The sequence below is a fragment of the Saccostrea echinata genome, unplaced genomic scaffold (assembly GCF_033153115.1).
Source record: "Saccostrea echinata isolate AGI-Se365-2 ecotype Australia unplaced genomic scaffold, CSIRO_AGI_Sech_v1 ptg000008l, whole genome shotgun sequence".
In the NCBI taxonomy this organism is placed as follows: Eukaryota; Metazoa; Mollusca; class Bivalvia; order Ostreida; family Ostreidae; genus Saccostrea; species Saccostrea echinata.
In genome coordinates, this window is record NW_026889757.1 from 2,487,989 (window position 1) to 2,507,500 (window position 19,512).

The 19,512-nt window shown below is 32.5% G+C and overlaps 1 protein-coding gene across 2 annotated transcripts in view; it reads left to right on the forward strand.

Annotated features, from left to right (window-relative positions):
- The window catches only part of LOC133180927 (nuclear hormone receptor HR96-like), an 83,793-nt gene that overhangs the window by 24,152 nt on the left and 40,129 nt on the right, over positions 1–19,512 (forward strand). For both annotated transcript variants that reach the window (XM_061315383.1, XM_061315382.1), the window contains one exon: positions 17,779–17,903. In XM_061315383.1, the coding sequence (XP_061171367.1) occupies positions 17,779–17,903 (125 nt within the window). The remainder of the gene's footprint in view (positions 1–17,778; positions 17,904–19,512) is intronic.

Sequence of the window (19,512 nt, forward strand, 5' to 3'; positions counted from 1 at the left end):
TCTCTACATAACGGGGCTTATATTTTGAGTAATAAAAATAAATTTCATTATGAATGTCAGATGTAGTTTTTCCTTAAAATGAATCAGACTTTGAAGTTTATTGTTTGTTTGACATAAGTAAAAGGAGTTCTGTCACTGATATTTGAATGAATTTTATGTTCATTTCCGTCACACATCATACACTTATTCACTGTATTTCCAGAATATTTTATCTTAATAAAATAATCATTGATAACATGATAACTTCAAGAATATTATTGTCATAATTATTATCGTATAAATTGATTTTGAAAATTATAGGGGTTGGGAAAAAAACTAGTACTTTAAAGTACTAATTGTAAAGAAAGGATTACTAGTTCAAGGGACATTTGAAACAAATTATTTGATCTAAGAATTGACATTGGATAACTGGCAAGTAAGAATTGAAATTAAAATTATTTCTTGCCATGAATGGAATACTCATGTATTAGTGGAATTTTTAGCGAGACGCAAATTTAGTGATCTATCCCAGAAAAGTGGTATATATATATATCTTTCGTGAGAAGTTATTTTAGCAATTTAGTAATGTCAAGAAAGGTACCGTATAGCAGGTGTAAAGTTTGGTGTTTTGCTTGTTTAAAGGCATGCCAATAATTTTGGCGGACCCGGAGTTCCATGATGTTGCAAAAGGGAGGAAAATCATCATTTTAATGAGTTTTCAGTATGTTTAATATATGTTTGAATACTCATTTAGACAGGACTTTGAGTAAAAACCAATATCAGATGATATAATGTTTATAATAACAGAATGATCAAAGTTATTTTTCTTGTATTTAGTATTTATATGCAAGGGTGCAAATTTAGCAATTAAAATTTTAGCAGGCTACTTCAAAACTGCTAAAATAAGCCAATTAAAGTTAGCACCCAGCTAAAAATTGCCATATACGGTAGCTTTAACAACCAATATGGAATAAATTTGCCAAAATTGAATCCCCGCTAAAAATTCTGCTTATGCTGTATGAAACTAAGAACTTCATTATGGGTCCCTATCAAATCTGTGATATTAAAATGTTTTCGGGGGGAATTGTAAATAAGTAACTTTGAGGTAAAAGAAATTTCCATGCAGTATAACAATATGAAATATTTTAAACATATGAAAAAATTTAGCTCAAAATTTTTATCTCACCTCAACAAATTCCAGATGAGCTTATGCATGCTACATCCTCAGCATTGGTGTTGGCATCCCTGTTAAAGGTTTAGGAGCAGGCCTTGTACCCAAGAAACTACATACCCTACCTGGACCAAACTTGCATGGATCATGCATTATTGGATGTACACTACCATACTTACTTTTGACGAAGGTAGGATCTGATCTTCATTTCCTGGATGAAAGACCAGATAAAAGTTTTAGGAGGTTTCATTCAATGTAACTGTATAAGCTTTAGGGTGGATGATGTGAATGTTACTAGGTATATACATAACCAGATATGGTTTGTTAGCTAGATCTGACCTACATTTACAGGGTGATTGAATAGTGAAAGTTCTTGTATATTTAAGTTCATTTTCAAGTATCTTAATAGATCCTACTTGTACCAAACTTGTATATATAGGTGTTGTATCTAGGGATGCACACAACTAGTATATTTGTTGGTGTGAGACTCTCCCTTGTAGATAAAATTTGTGGAGGTGTTTTTTGTAATCTTTGATTACCTATGTTTATGCATGTAAATAGGTCATAGCATATACTGTGCTTTGTCCTTTAATGTGTACTATTTAGATCAATGCAAAGGGAAAAATAATTAATATTAAATTTATGCATGCATGTTAATAGGTCATGACATTTTCAGTGCAGTGTAAACAAATGTCATTTATGTAGGTCATTGAAAAGGGAAGAATACAAGTCACTTTAATAAGTCTTCTTCAGATACACGACTTTCATTGCCATATTTTTACATGGGACCCTTGTTTTCTGGAAAAGGGGGGGGGGGGGGTTCAAGGTAAATTTTCTTGTTACATAACATAGAAATTATATGTCTGAAAATCCCAGGGATGGGTGGGGGAGTGTTTTTTTTTTTTTTTTTTTGGTAGCAAATTTCTTTTTAAAATTTTGACTTCCTATTGTAGCCCCTGACTTAGCCCCACGTAGTAATTGGTTTGCCAATGGGTGTTTTGATCAAAACTGAATCTGCAGTAACTGTGAATGCTTGAATCTACACTATGTAAGGAAGCTTCCACATACCTTAGTTTGATTTTTTCTTGACCAATGGTTCTTGAGAAAATTGAAAATTTAATGACAACACCCAATTTTCACTATTTTTTAAGTATCTCCCTTTGAAAGAGGTTGTGGCACTTATTTTAAACAAATTTAAATCTCCTCCATTGAAGGATACTTTGTGGCAAGTTTGGTTGAAATTGACCCAGAGGCTCTGAAAAAGAAGATGAAATTATGAAAATTTTATGAGCCTTTGGCTCAGTTGAGCTGAAAATATGATCCCTCAGTCTGACTTACTTTGACTCTTTGATAGTTTATTTGCTTATGCTTACAGAATAGTTTAGACAAAATATACTTGGTGTACATGTATGAAATCCTGATCATATATGTCATATTTCAGCATGGATTTGCAGTCATCGCTGTTAAGGGGAGGGGGGAGGGCATATTAAAGAAAAGTATTTCTTGAGTTATTGAAATAAAAGAACTGATTGATTTTTAGTAATTTTAGGCAACCAAGTTGTACATTCAGAAAAGCCAAAGTTCTTGTTCACTTGCCCTATTTTGACAAGTGGATTATAAAGTTAATGTCTATCCCTGTGATCTGCTCCAAAAACTCTAAGCTGGCCACTGATCTGAAAAATATAGGTCTGACACGGTATCTGAAGTATTAGTAGTATGTGACCATGGATGCAGTATTCCTGGTTCTGATAACAACCATCTCTGGTCAAAACCGGACATCAAAATAAATCTACTGCTGCATTCTCACAAAGCTCAACATGATATGATTTTAAAGTGGAATTAGATAGATATGATTTATATCTTTTCAGTTATCTTTTGTGCATTTATTTTATGTCCTTAGAGATTGAAAACTAATGACTGACATACATTGTACTGCAGCTGTACTTAGGTATATACAGGTAACTCTTGATGGCTCGAACTTCGATCTCAAGAAATTCTTGATCCGTGACTCAAAGTGAGTCTCCAGTACCAATTTTTTCCCCTATATAACTAAGCAAATTCACTCTTGATCTCTCAAACTCTCAGTCTCTCAAACCCTTGATCCTTCGAATGAAAAATGCCTAAGCCAGGGCTTTCAAAAAAGATTAGAAACAGGTGGTACTTTTATAATAATAGGAGGTACCTTGTGGAAGTGATTAAAGATGTTATTGAATTTTCCTCAGTTGAATATTTTGGCCATCATGATACAATCATGATTTTCAGCTGGTAAAAGTACCAGGTACCAGCAGATTTTGAAAGGCCTGATAATTTGTGGTAATTTACCCTCGATACCTCAATTTGAAAGTGGCTTTGTGTACAGAAGCATTACATAATGGCTCCTGGCATTAGATGCAGGACTTGAGGAACTGAGTGTTTATTTAAAAGGTGACACTTGTCCTGCAAGGGTGATAACTGTTTGATAATTGATCAAATTGTTGCCTGTCTGCTCTAAAAATATTTAACATTGATTGTCTTACATCAACAATAATTTGGAATCGCAGTAAAAAGTAGAAATTGAATACAAGACGAGACACTAATTTTGAGTCAGTGTCAAAGTTAAATGAATAATGAAAATGCAGAATCTTTGCATTACAGCATCAGTGTCAATATTACAACTGCTGCAGACCAAATACTTACAGAATTGTGTTTGGTGTTTGATGTTTAATATTACAATACAAGTAGTCTATGCTGCAATGCTATAAAATTTCCGTTTTCAAGTACGAATACGTAATATGATGTTTGTTTGACATAGAATTAATAAATATAATGACAATGTAAATTTTTTCCTTTATTCAGTTTTAAAAAATGTAAATCATCTGAAAAATACAGAGGAGTATTGTTTTTAAAGCATGAGTGTAAGATTAGCACTTGATTGATTGATTGTATGTTGTTTAACATCCTGTTCAAGAATTTTTCACTCAGATAGAGACATCACCATAAACCGGTGAAGGGCTTCAAATTTAGACCTTTACTCATCACTCAGAGCCATTGAGCAGTGAGGGTTCTTTATCGTGCCAATGCCTATCGTGACACGGGGCCTCAGTTTTTAAGGTCTCATCCCAAGGACCCGCAACATTCACTCCTAAGTGCCGAGCACTTGGTGAAGGAACAGTTGCTACCTATTTTTATCGACTAAGGTCAGTGGCGGCCATGATTCAAAAACATGACCTTCAGATCACTGAAAGAATTACCGGTAGCACTGGAAATGAATGTAAATCATAACATCCAGTTACACTTATTTTAAGAAAGACTCTTGAAAACTTTAACTCTTGATCTCTCAAAATTTTTCCTCAGTTCCATCAATTTCAAGGTGTCAAGAGCTGCCTGTATTTTTGTAGACTGTGTTGTCTTGTTTACTCAAGATAGAATTCTGATGACTGTTAGTTAAGGAGGGACCTATGTCATCCAACGTCAGAGCAGCAGTGTTTGACGTCACAATAGAAGCTTGGGTTTTTTGTTTGTTTTTTTACGGGTTTGCAGTTGACTTTTGCACTAATTTTTTTATATGCAATTGTGATGAGACAAAACGAGGTCCACATGCTAGTAGCCAGATACCTATGCCTGTATCACAAAAAAAAAAAAAAGATTTGCCACAAATTAAATTTTGAAAATTGAATTTTTATTGTCTCTTGTTAATTGAATAATTTTAACACTAGCAATTTCAAATGAGAAAAAAAAATCAATAATATTTGGGTTTTAGCAAGATCAGTCATAATTAAGGACTCAAAGTGGCATAGCACATAAAAATATGGTTAATTGATGAGATACAGTCTATATATACAATATAAGTGCTCTAAACAGTATGTGAAATAAAATATGCTGGCACCAATACATTGGTAAATTTACAAACAATTTCTTGATGTGTGTGGTGTTGTTGGGGGAAAAGGGGGTGGGGGGGGGGGGTGTAAACCAAATGCATGAAATCAGGTAGAATAAAACAAGCCAGTGTAGATAGTCCTTAAACTTAAAATATCTTTTACTCATAATATTTTAAAAATGTTTTGTACAATTATGTGTTCATCAATGTTTACTTACTCTTGTCTTCAAGTGCAAAAAAGTCATATTTTTCAGAAAACAGATGAAAACTAAATATTTCTCACTTGTTTGCATATAAAGGTGTACTTTTTTGGTTGTCAGTAATAGTAAGACAGGTCATTTCACACAAAGACTTTTTTCAATATTCTCTATAATGCATGGGAAAAATCGCCAAAAAATTCTGAAGGGAAAATGGATCGAGTGATACTTATACATTGCACTGAGAATTCTTTTGTGTTGTATAAATTCCACTTAATTAGCTGTAAATTTAAAGCTATAAGTCTCCTGATTTTGATAGATATTGTTTTTGATTTTTAAAAATCATTTTGGCTTATTTTAAATGCATTTTTTGTGAAATTGATGCTGTCAATAGTTTCTCAGCATTTATTTCACACCAGAACAAGCTGTTCTTGTACATGCTGCTGCATAAAAATAAGCATACAAAGGTATACTTTTTATTTAGACCTAACATTTAGAAGTAAATGACAATAAAAAGAATATCAAAGTTTCAAAAATAAAGACTTTTTGGGACATAGTTCACCCCACAAAAAAGTGAATTTTCTACCTGATGTCAAGTAAATTTGATACAAGTAGAGTATAGATGCATAATTCTCATTATCTATATATCCTTTTGATGAATAATCTATTGACTCAGAATACTATTTCTTGTGTTTTTAGGGCTTGGGGGGGTTATATAATATCCTTGGCATGGGGTTGATGTCCACGTCTCATGTTTAAGTTTTGGAGCAGATTTCTTTTTCAGTACTTCTATGCCCTTTATTAATCAGAGATGCATGGATGATGCTTCTAGTATGTTTCATTGTACTAGTACATGTAAAGGTTTCAGATGCTGCAATTTCAGCTATAGAATGACCAGGTTAATATTTTTGAGCAGGTTCAAGTTTTTGGTGCAGGTCTCATTTCCAAGTAACTTTAAGCCCAATATTGACCAAACTTGCATGAATGTCATATGTAAGGATGTACACTACTGGAATTGCTTCAGATGCTGGATCTGACCTATGTTTTCCAGATGTGTGACCAGGTTAAAGTTTTTGGAACAGGTTCATTCTAAAGTAACGATAAGTCCTATGTTGACCTACATTTTACAGATGAGTGACCTGGTTAAAGTTTTTGAAGCAGACTCATTCCAGTGTAACTTGAAGCCCTACCTAGACCAATTAAACTTGCATGGATGATTCATCAAGGGATGAGCTAGCACTCAAATTTGCTTCAGATGCTGGATTTAATTTATATTTTCTGGATATTTAGTAGTTTAAAGTTGGAACAAGTTCATTTTCAAGCAACTGCAAGCCCTTTTAGACCAAGAATGCATTATGTGGCATTTAGGGATGTACTCTAGATTATTAGTTTAGTATGGGACTTTGCCATACTTGAGGTTGGTCCGAAATATTTTATGTTTTCCTGGCTTTTTTACGATTTGATATTTTACGTGCCAGGAAAACGTCAAAGCCATTACGACAACTGGGAATTCGCCACCTCCAACTGGAGGCAACATTCTTGGGTTGATTTTCAAAACTTGCAAACTGAATTAAATGTCAAACTCACAACTTATCAATAGTACAATACTATTAGTACTCACCAAAATCGATTTATGGTTCGTTTATATATTATAAAAATAATATAAAATAAAAAATAAAAGTAATATAAAATAAAATAAATCCGATGAAAACATTTTATGTGACAGTCGAGATTTGTTTTCATTTCGTGCATTTTAAAATCTTGCAATTCCTGTATCGAAATGTGGAGTGATGTTTCCTTTTCATCGATAGTGGTGAGTACTAGAAGCATTGTGCTATTGATAAATTGTGAGTTTGGCATTTAATTCGGTTCGCAAGTATCGAAAATCAACTCCGGTTGCAGACAGTGAAATTTCCAGTTTTCGTAATGGCACCGGTTCTGATGTTTTCCTGGCACGTAAAATATCAAATCGTAAAAAAGCCAGGAAAACGTCAGATATTTCGGACTATCTTGTTGAGCTCTCTAATTTCTGCTTACCTATGTTTCAGTGATTCAAATGAAAAATTTTAAAATGCTGCTCTTCCTGCAGTTACCTTCAGTTTCTTCTTGCATTGAAAAAAAAAAATTGAATATAAACTGCCTTTTAGTACTCACTTCTATCAATTGTTTTTCATTTTGGATAAATGACGTGCCACTGTTTCAGAATAGGAATACATTAGATTATTTTTTTAAAAATGTGTACTCCTACAGTTTTTGATAGATTACTATAAATCTTGGTTAAAAAAATATTACATAATCCTAAACAAAGGATCACTCATTGTTACAAGGGATATTACAGTAAATTATTGTTATAAGAGATATTACTGTAAATTACTGCTGGATGGTGTACATTGCCAACTATCAGGAAGAAATGAATTCCATCAATTGTCAATACACATTTTCTGGAAACATTTCAGTAGACTTGAGTGCATTCACTGCATTACTTTTCAAGGAAAGTCACTATAACAGTAAAACAAAATGTGTTTTTTTTCCAGTGGTGTCATGTACCAGTTACTTTTTATTCCTCAATGTGTAAAATGAAGAAATCCTATTGAAATGAATCAGAGAATAAAAAAAGGAAGAGCAGTACAGTTTGAAGTATAAGCCACAGTTTGTTATTTCTTGGATTATGGATTTTTCTCCCCTCAAAAATAACATAAAATGGACATTTTTAATAGGCCTGTCTGTCGTTGTTGTTTCTGTCCATGTTTCATCATCATCATCATAATTTCAAAGGAAAAAATAAACACAACTTGTTAATATTCGCATATAAAATCATTTGCAACTATACACCTTTAACTTATCATACCCTTGCTCCAAAGGAGAAAGGGGGATAAACTGTTTTACCCTTGTGTGTCTACAGTGTCTGTCTGTCTGTCCTCAACAAATTTTCATTTCAGTTTTCTCAGCAACTATTCTTTGCAGATACTTGAAATTTTGGCACACATTTTGTTTTGGCATGCCATATAGTGGGAGTCATTTTTGTAAAAATCTGATGTCAACTTCCTGTTTATCTGTTTCTGTCCATACCAAATTTCTGTCACAGTTTTTTTTTAGCAACTACTCATTGCAGATGCTTGAAATTTTAGTACACTCTCTGTATAGGCAAGCCATATGGTGGGATTCATTTTTGTATGAACCCGATGTCAACTTCCTGTTTATCCCTGCATATTGATTGGTGTTTTGATGTTTTATTAGGCTGTAGCGTTGTTCTTCATTCTTAGAAAATACAATGAACAAAACTGCAGATGGGCATTTGTAAAACTCCTACACAACCTGCTGAGAAGTATATGACATTGTATTATTTGTTCTAATTAATAACTTAAGACCATAGGAGATGCACATCAAAAATTAGGAATTCAAGGCATTTCAAAGAATCTATTTCAGTTATATCAGTCATATCACTCACTGCACTCACATGCAAATTTTGAAAATAACGGAAAATATAAATCATAAAATATACCTGACAATCGTTTTAAAGATTAAAAAAAAAAACTCAAATTACCTTAAAAAATTTTATTTTCTTGCACTTAAATCTACAATGTATTTATGATAATTGAACAATATTGAGTGGGTGTATCATGTGCCTTGGCAGTGCACTTTATTTGTTCTCTGATTCCCTTTAAATAGTGTAGATATATAGATCCAAAATCCAAGTCTTAGAAATAAAAGCAAATGTGTACTTACATGCATGAAATGATTATATTTTAATTAAGCGTTAAATTTTTTCCGAAAAGCATGATGCTTCCTTTTTCATTTGATTGTCAATTGATTTTCATCCAATTTTTAACACTACTGCTAACAATTATATACAACTTCCTTTGTTTGAAAATTGTTGATTGTTAACTTCTTTAAGCCAAATAACATTATGATCAAGCTAGGATTCCTGTTTCATGAGTGTTTTTAAGTCTTGAATTGTTTTAGGACTAGATATTTGTAAGGTAAAGTTGCTTTTGAATCTATTAGGTAATTTTCACATGTGAATTAAAGCTGGTTTACTGTATTTAATTTCACTATTAGGTGTTGCTTCTTTCACAATTGATAAGAATATATATATTTTTCAAAATTATTTTAACATGCTGCTTCTTTCAATATGATTAAAATGAAAACGGGGGGGGGGGGGGGGGGGGGGTCCTTTTCTTTTTCTTTTAAACTCATACAAGGAACTTTTATCATAAACTCAAGTTTACCTCATATGTAAACTTTGATATCTCTAACACCAAGGTATCTCGAATACCATGGATATGTCAAATTAATCTTGAAGTCCCAATCACTTATTATGTAAGTATTTTGCCCTCAGTATCTTGAATCCTCGGATATCTCGAAGTTTTTCCTAGGTCCCATTGAGTTTGGAATAAAGAGTATTGACTGTATTTCCTCAAACTTTTTTGGTGCAGAACAGTAAAACTACACTCAACAGAGACAGTTGGTTGTCTAATATTGTATGTGGTTTCAGGGAATAAATGTACTGATATTACAGAACACAGTGTGGTCTTAAAACCCTTCCTATGTTTTAATCAATTTTCTGCTGTTAACGTTTCCTTAGACAATAGAATATTGACATAATCTGATATAGAAATAGCACTTTTCTCAGCAGTCTGACTAAATGATGTATCATTTAATGTACTTGGTTTCCTTCAAAGAAAGTTTCACAAAGGAGTGATTTGAAGTTAGCTAAACCAATGCTATCAAATTCAATGGTAGACAAATACAGCTTTGCAGTACTTGCCCTCGAACAGGTATAACCATCGTAACATTACTTTTCCTACCCAAAAATATGCTTGTCCCACCTTTTTCTTAAATAACACAAAATTAAAGCATTATCACTAACATTATATTATTTCTGGACCCAAAATCGCTAATAATTACCACAGAGAAATTCAGGGGGAAATTACTAATTCTAGGGAAACTTCTTAGTGTATGCAGTGTGCATTGATTATTAAACTTAAAATTAGAAATGCAAGTCATTTCTTAATGGTATTACTTTTATACCACAAGAATAGTCATTGATAAAGACAGAAAAATGAAGAAGACAAATAATTTGATGATTTCCACTTGCAAGGCATATGAATATCTAGCAGTAGAGTATGTGTACATTTGTCAACCTAAAAATCAAAGTGATTTCATTACTTGCATAAAATATGCACACATGATCACAGTTCATTATTTATGTAGTAGAGTTTCCTTTTTTTTTTTTTTTTAAACATTTAGATTTCTTTACATATTTTTAGGTCCAAAGTTTCGTACTACTCTCTTCAAAATTCTTTTCAAAAAGGTATTCCTTATTTTGTAAAAATATTTCCCCGAAAATAAATGTGTATTTATTTGAATGAAAACAAAAAAATAATATAAGCCTATACATTATTTTATTATGTGTGCCGATTGGGTGATCAACTTCATGAGTGTATGTGAATGCTAGTCAACAACTCAAATTTTAATACCAGTAACCAGTCTCTATGCATGGCATGAATTTTATGTTTTAACAATAAGAAGCTCTAAAATTCTCTGAAACTCTCTTTGAAATGACATTGATAGCTGCCATGTTTTACGACTTGTGTATATTTTAACAATACATGAATGGGTAAATTCTTGAGGAGCTGCAACTGAGTATTCAATCGATGTAGCGGTCAACAGCAGCGAAAAGAGGTACTGTGCTATGCTTCATTATATTTTAACAACAGTAGAAACAAAGGATAGTTGAGTATATAATTTTTTATTAACTGGAAAACACTTGTCATTGGACAGGTACCACTTACCAAATAACTTGCCCGCCAAACAAAATTGGTTGTCCCTGGTGTCAGGCAATGCTATTTGTCTAGCCTTGGAATATGTCTTATGGCACAAGTCTTTTAAAAAGACATATTAGGACACTCCTAAAATAATTTTGTAGGTACTACCTCACCCTCTCAATTTGGAAAATGAAGTTCACGAAGATACCTACTCTTGTGGAATATTTGTTTTCCTCCTTGAACATGACAAATGAGCTTCTTTGGCTGTCAGATCACCCATCTTTAGGTAGTTGGCAGTTATGTATTTGATGGGAACAGAAATTGTCTCTGACATGTGTCATGAGCTGGTATATTAAAGTAAACTTTAAATTAAGATATAGAATTTTTGAAATTAATGAAAAAAATGTGAATAAAAGACTCGCTGTGCTATTTAGCTCACATGAGGTATAAGCTTATGTAAGCTTTTCTGATCACATAGAAGATTTGTGTTTTAGCTCATTTGAGGTTTTCTGATCACCTACTGTTTTACTACATCAATCTTTCTGTCCTTTTGTCTGTAAACTTTACATATTTTCAACTTTTTCGTTAGAATCACTGGGCCATTTTCAACAAAACTTGGCAAGGAACATTTAAATGGGCTTCACCAGGAAGCTTAATCATTGGTTGTGGTATTTTAATTAATTATTAGGTATTAATTAAACAACTAAAGTGTGAATTTTGAAAATCCAATAAACAATGTGCCACACTGACATCACATCCTTTAACACCCTAGCAGCTTTAGGAAATTCATCACCCGAAACAACAAGCTTTGTAATATGTTGGTTATTAATTATGTACAGCTTTATAATATACTGGACAAAAAATGTTAGGGATCATAATTTTACTTCAATAAAAAATATTTTCAACAACTGAAGTTATATTACAAGAAAACTTGGTACCTATAAATAAACATGTCATTCACCCAGATTTACTCTCGTTTACCATGTAATCGAGTATTTAAATACGCACAATTTCAGCATACCTTGCAGAGCAAAATTTAACATAAATGGCCTGTAAACTTGACAATTTTATAAAGGAATAATAGTTATTTATACCAGTTAGAGTTATCTCTCTTATCAGAGTATCGATGAACCTTATGAGAGGCGAGAGATCCAAATTCAGTTTCCTGAAGTGAACATAAATCATTTCGTTTTGGAAGGGGGTAGGATTCATGCTGAAAACCAATGAGGCGGTATATGAAAGTGACTAAAAGCTCCAGAGCAGTAGGGATGCTGGAAGCTGGCAAAACGCAATGGTACGTTGCAGGTACCATTGCAGAACGACTCCATATTGCACAGAGTGTCATCAGCCGTCTATGAAACTGGTATTTGCAGATTGGTAACATCCAAAGAAGACCAAAATCAGGATGTCCAAAGTGTACCATAACCTGTGTGGCCAACGTTGCCTATAAGACAACGCTTTCGAAGTGAAGAAAGCTAAAAGCTGACTTCCAGAGAGCAACAGGAAGACAAATTTCTACTCCGACAGTGAGAAACAGTCTACAAAAGGCTAATCTCAAAGGTTGCAGGGCAGCCGTACATCCCAAATTAAAACTTGACATCACAGAAATCAGTTGCAATGGGCAACAGCACACAGAAATTGGCAACTATGTCATTAGCGCTCAGTTCTCTTCTCAGATGAATCTCAATATTATGTCGACTTCCATGATGGTAGAAGACTTGTATGGAGAATAAAGAAAGAGAGATATGCTAGTTGTTGCTTTTCTTAGCATGACAGATTTGGTAGTGGATCAAAGATGATTTGGGCAGGGATAAGTGTTGACTACAAAACTGATTTGCACATTATTGAAGGTTCCCTGATAGGTTTAAAGTATCGCAATTAGGTTCTCCATCATATTGGGAGACCAATCGCCAGTTGGGAGGATTTTATTTCTATGGATGATACTGCACGACCTCATAGAACCTGACTTGTAAATGAGTACCTTGAAAGAGAAATTAGCAGCATATGGATTTTCTCCTGACCTAAACCCAATTGAACATGCTTGGGACATTCTTCAGCAACGCATTTCAGCTCGTCCAACACTCAAGAACTTAATATTACTGCACTGCAAGAGGAATGGCAACAGATACCACAGCTGAGCATTGCATGGCTAATGGGCAGCATGGAAAGGTGTTGTAGAGCTATCATTTCTTTATGGGGGGGGGGGGGGGGGGGGGGGTCATACAAAATACTTACAAACATTGTAAAAAGATTAAGAGTCTTTTTTTTATGCTTACATAATGCTAGAAGTGGTGTGTTTTCTGTTTGAATATGAACAGTGTGTTGAGATGTTTGCTGATCACTATATGAATTTTACTTCAAATTGACTTTTAAGTCTATAAATAAAATGACAAAAATACTTAACAAAAAGCAGCCTCTTTTTTTTTTACAAGAGTGCATATAACAAATACATTTTTCTATGATCCCTGACTTTCTTTGTCTAGTATATATAGCAAGGATGATCCAAAAGTAAATGTCTTAACCACTATAAAATCTTTAATAATCGAATGCTATCCACAGAATTTTATATACATCAATTCTTGATAAACCCTCGCCTTTTGTAATTTATGAATCATGGTGGTATAACAAATTTGGTGATGAATTGAATTTCCCATCTCTGAGCAAACAAGAAATAGAGTTGCTGTTCTTGGAAATATAACAAAGTGTTAATATTCATAATATTAAATAAAACACTTTTCAAAATTTGAATATGCTTCAGATAGTGTTCTTAGCACAATAATTTCGTTTTAAAACATATAATTACACAATTCAAAAATAAAAACTTGTATATACAGGTATATGCTTGTAAATCTGATCAACTAATAGCAGGAAAATCGTTCCTGAAAAATCATGGCATTATTGCGAGAATGACAATGAATCGGATTCAATTATCAACTGTACTAATACCTCTATCTATTTTGACTTTTACCTTAAAATTTCTTTCAGATATATTCAGTACTTTTTAGCTCACTTGAAAACTCTGAAAGCTCAAGTGAGCTAAGAATTAAATTCTTTTGTATTATTTAGTATATATACCAGTTTTTATCAAACACATCTCGTTTGATGCTTGATTCACTGTGTTTGGTTAATGTACACAAATTATATCATGATTGAAGATGTTAAACATTTCTCACAGAGTGCTTCAAATTTAGACCTTAACTAGGCACTCAGGGCCATTAAGCAGTGAGGGATCTTTATTGTGCAAACCGTGATTCTGTGCCTTGGTTTATAGGTCTCATCCAAAAAACTTGCAATTTTCACTTTAATGGCAAAGAAACGGCTGCTACCTATTTTTCATCAACTTAGGTCTGTCGCGGCCAGGGCTTGAAACCCAGTACCACCTTAGATCACAGTGCGAGCAATCTACCAATCATGTTTTGGAAACTTTTTAGTAAGACAAAAAATTAATACATGTGTAGTAATAGCGATAAATCATGCTTGCTCTGGTTTTTTTTTTTTAATTGAGGCTCAGGAAATTGTTTTTTGATATGAATAGGAACCTGCCAGGGGCATGTTTGACAAAAGAATTTAGGACTATAAGACCAAAAGATGATTTCAAAATTTTGCAAAATTAATGACTGCTAGCATAGAAAGATCTTTTTTATTTTTTTTTTTAAAGATTGATTACAGCCATTTTCAACTTAATGTTATTAGGAAAAGAAAGAATAAGCAAATTAAAATTTGGTCTTGTAGTTCTAAGTTCTTTTGTAAATTGGGCCCCTGAACATTTATAGATTTAGTCAACCTTAAGGAAGCTCTAAACACTAATCAAATATGCTTTTTGGACTTTTAGAAAAATATATCATATAAAGGTGCACATATTCAGTGTATCTAGTTCATTTTCAACATAGGGTACCTGCCCTATTTCTGCAGGAAAAATGTTCAAAGACCTTGAACAATCTGTGAACAGAAATCGCTGTTGTTTACTTATATCCGAAATATTAATGGAAATTATGTATTTAATTACTTAATCTTAGTCTAACATAACATTAAGAATACTTTAATTCATAACAATTTGTGTCATTAACTGTAGATTCCCATTTATTCTATTTTTCTTCTAAGGGCAGATCACTCTAACTCAATAAAACTACCCTACAAATGGTATTCTTTAGTGTGCAGTGTTTAGAGCTTCCTTAATTACATCAATATACTGAGCAAGATAGTGCATCACATTTAATCATATATAATAGACTAGTTAATAGATAGTGAATGTGTGTTTACAATCGCATTAGATTGTGGTTCCATCCACATAAATTGTGTGGGTGAGATAGATGATTTTGTTTTGAATATCAACCCTTTTATAACCTATATTGATTACAAGATACATTGTTTTATAAACCATAATCTGGAACCTTTTTTTATTAAAAGATTATTTCAGCAGCAGACAAGAAGACTACAAAATTTCCCAGAGTACTTGGCATGACCTAAGGTATTCTCTTGTCATAGGTCATGGGTGCTTTGAACCTTAATAAGGAATTCTCTTTGAAGGTGTAATGGAACTCACTTCAATGAAAAGTTAATCAATAGGTTAAGTCAATTCATAATTTTGTATCATATTCTGTGAAGACCAAAAAATGACAATTGATTAGGGAGGCTTACCATATTTCACTTAAATACGACACAATATACTGTATTGTTATCGGGTTCATGTGTGTATAATTATTCCCTACAGTAAAATCTAGAAGTGCATGCTACCTTAAAAAGAGCTGCTGTTGAACTGAGCTTATTTATTATGTACATTTATTAATGTCAAGATCAGAAGCCTTCTTTTTGATCAACTGTTTGAATTAATACATCATTTCCACCTGATTTTTTAAAATCTGGGGGAAATGATTCATATTTTTCCTGAAAATCTTAGAAACATGACGTATGTATAGAATAGCAGCATTGCACTTATAGACATGTATTGAATAATTCATGTTTGTACTTTCTCACTTTCTACTTCAAATATTCAAAGGATGTGCTTGTTGTGAACTAAAATAATGACCTAACAATTACTTTCTTTTGACAGTTCTAGTAAGCAGAATAGTAAGGTGCTTGCAATTTGCAAGTATATTGGAAAGATGAAAAAATCTTCACAAAATATCTTTGTATAACGTATATTTTCTAGAAATATAATTAAAATTAATATTCAATATTGCAGTGTTTTTATAGGATTTTTTTAAAATGTATTTTTAGCAACCACAGGCATGGATTTAATTTAGTTCAACTGTACTTTTTAAGATTACGATACATGGGAAAACATTAAACAAAATAGTTTTGGTATTTTGAGGATGATAAATTTTGTTCTACATGCAGTTATGATTTTTAGCAAATTTAATAATGATTGTCAGTGACAAGTTATAACTATTGCAAAATAGATAATTATCACTTTTTATTTTATAATAATATAGTGATAATATAGTATGTTAAAGTGCTTGATCATTAAACTTTGGCATTAAGAACTGAACATGCATGAAACAATCAAGAGTTAATTCAGTATTTTAAACCAAAAACAAAAAAAAAAACACACACACAAAAAAAAAACAGATAGTGGAGGCTTAATGGGGCAAACAGGGGAGAGGGGATTGTAATATATAAATTCATTACATATTGAGTTTATATAGTTTATTTACAAAATAAGGTACCTGCTTAGAAAATTTTTTCAAAAACTTTTAAGTATTAGTGAACAGAAATCACTGTTAATATTTAGTTATAATGGAAAAATACATGCCAATAATGTATTTAGTTACTTTGGTCTAATAGTGCCAGTATAATGTTAAGAATACTTTGATCAGTATTTCAAATTTTGTCGTTCACTATACTGTCTTACATCATAGGTTTAAGGTCGATCACTCTAACTGCATAAAACTACCATGGAATTAGAAAGTGCTCATAGCTTCCTTAAGGATCATGTAATGTAAGAGGGAAAAAACCAGGAACTTGTGACAATTAATTTACTGCAAGAATTACCATGTTGCTCAGAGGAATGTAGTTCATGCAAATAAATGACAAAAAATAAGTATTTGTTCCTTTTATTTCCTTTTTTACTTCCTAGTAAATTCTGTATGATATGCATGGATCAAACTTGGATACATTTTGATGTACATATTTACAGCACCTAACTTAATTTTGTTAACCTCTCCCCCAATCTGGCCTTGACAAGCTATAAATTTAAATTCAATATCACCATGCCTGTTTACATAAGGATACAAAAATCAATATATTGCATATGAGTGAGAAAAAAATTGCAATGGATGTAAAACAATTATCAATCAATATTTCTAGGAATGTGTAATCCTGGATTAATTTTACTGGTGTAGTATGTTTTCATTGAGAAAGCAATGTAAATATGAAATAAAAAACCAGTCCCTAGGTAATGAAAGTTATTTATGTGACAAAAAATAATATTTGGGATGCAGTATGCTTTCATTCACAGAAAGGGTAATTGAAATGTTTTTTGATGTAAGAGTTGCATCTCTTGGACTGTCACAGGTGTGTTGTACTTTAAAGTTCTCTAGTTTGTATCTTATTGGATACTTGTGGGAGACGTGTGTGGTAGTGAAGATAAATCTGTCACCAATGACTTGTAATTATAGTTGATATTATTGAAATTTCAGTCTTGGGGAAAAAAAAAGTATTGTCAAACCTTCAAATGCTTTACTTTGACACTTACACTACTAAGCATTTCTCATATATGTGCAATATCCTTTGTCATAGAAAGTGTATATTCAAGAAGTTATTGAAAGATCTAAAAGATGTATTAAAAAAATCGATCTTGTTTTGTAGAGAGGTTCACTGCAATGGAACATGTCCGAGACATTCCCCATCATGCAATGAGTGACCCTTGGCGCTATGGTTACACAGATCATTCCATGCCAGAACCAATGTCCACAAGTGATGAATATGGAGAGGTAGGTAGCCATTGATAGTGTTAACTTTAGCTCACCTGGAACATTCAGCAGTTTCAACTGGATGTTAAATGTGTAGTAGCTTTTGGAAGGAATGGATACAATATTTTATTTTTAGTACTCTTGCAAAGGGCACGTTACTAAAAGCAGTATTGTATCACCAATTTTGTTGGGATTATAAGGATATCTCTTTAAAATATGAAACTCACATGACAGTATCAATACCCTGGTTGGATGGATTGCAAAGCAAATTCTGGTTTGTGGATTTATAGTGTTTGTTCATCTGTAGTAACAATATTTCTTTTTTGTTTGTCTGTTTTGTTTTGTTTGTTTGTTTTGTTTGTTTTTTTTTTTTGTTTGTTTGTTTGTTGTTGTTGTTTTTTTGTTTTTTTTTAGTTGTTGGTGGTGGTGGTGGTGGTTTGGGTGTTTTTATAATTTAAAAATTAATCTTCAAACTAGGATAAACATAATAAATAAGTATGAAATGCTTTTAAAAAAATCATCAGACTTGGCCTTGGCCTTTGAACTTGACATTAATTAAACTGTGGATACTCTTTTGAGAATTAAAGAATTTTTTATTGATTTATTTTAAAGATCTCCATTGAAATTTACAAAAAATGGCAAAAAAAGAAAAAAATTGAAAGCCATGGTATTGGTGTATGTCATAAAATAACTACTTTCTTTGGATTTCCTGTATGAAAGTTGTTATTAGATTGTATACAAACAAATGTGAAACATTTGTTTTAAGCTGAAATGCTTATTCAAAAAAAAAAAAAAAAAAAAAAAAACAGAAGAAAAAAAAGAAAAAGGAACACTTCCATGGAAATGGTAACAAATATCTTCATAGATGCAGAAAAAAGTTCCTAGTTCACTAGATCTATATGGCATATTTAATTAAAAGCAAAATGACAATGCTTCAAGATTTTGTGCAGCTTAATATGATCATACTTGATTACTTCATAGTGCCAAATGTTAAAGCAACATGATGTTTGATGTGTTTTTTGAGGGTTGGGGTTGATGGATTTGACATTGATTCATTATTGATTTTACCAATGCTGCAATACATATCAATGGGACATTTTTTTTTTTATTTTTTTTTATTTTTTTTTTTTTTGAAAATCTAGCCTTTACAGTAAAACTCTGTTTTCTTGAACTGAGTAAGAAAGACAAACAAGAGGCCCATGGGCCACAACGCTCACCTGAATAACTTTGGCCCTGCTGTTCTTCACCAGATGATCTTTTTGTAATACTTATTGTGGCCCTGCCCTACCCACGGGGGTCATGATTTTAACAATTTAAAATCTACACTACCCCAGGATGTTTCCATATAAGTTTCAGCTTTACTGGCCAAGAGGTTGTTGAGGAGAAAATTTTTAAAGATTTTTCCTATATATTTCAATGTAAAACTTGGATTCCCTATTGTGGCCCCGCCCTGCCCCAAGGGGTCAAGATTTGAATAGTTTAGAATTTACGCTGCCCCAGGATGCTTCTACAAAAGTCTTAGCTTTTCTGACCAAGTGGTTCTTGAGAAGAAGATTTTTTTTCTATATATTTCAATATAAAAATTGGATTCCCTATTGTGGCCGCACCCTGCCCCCAGGGGTCATGATTA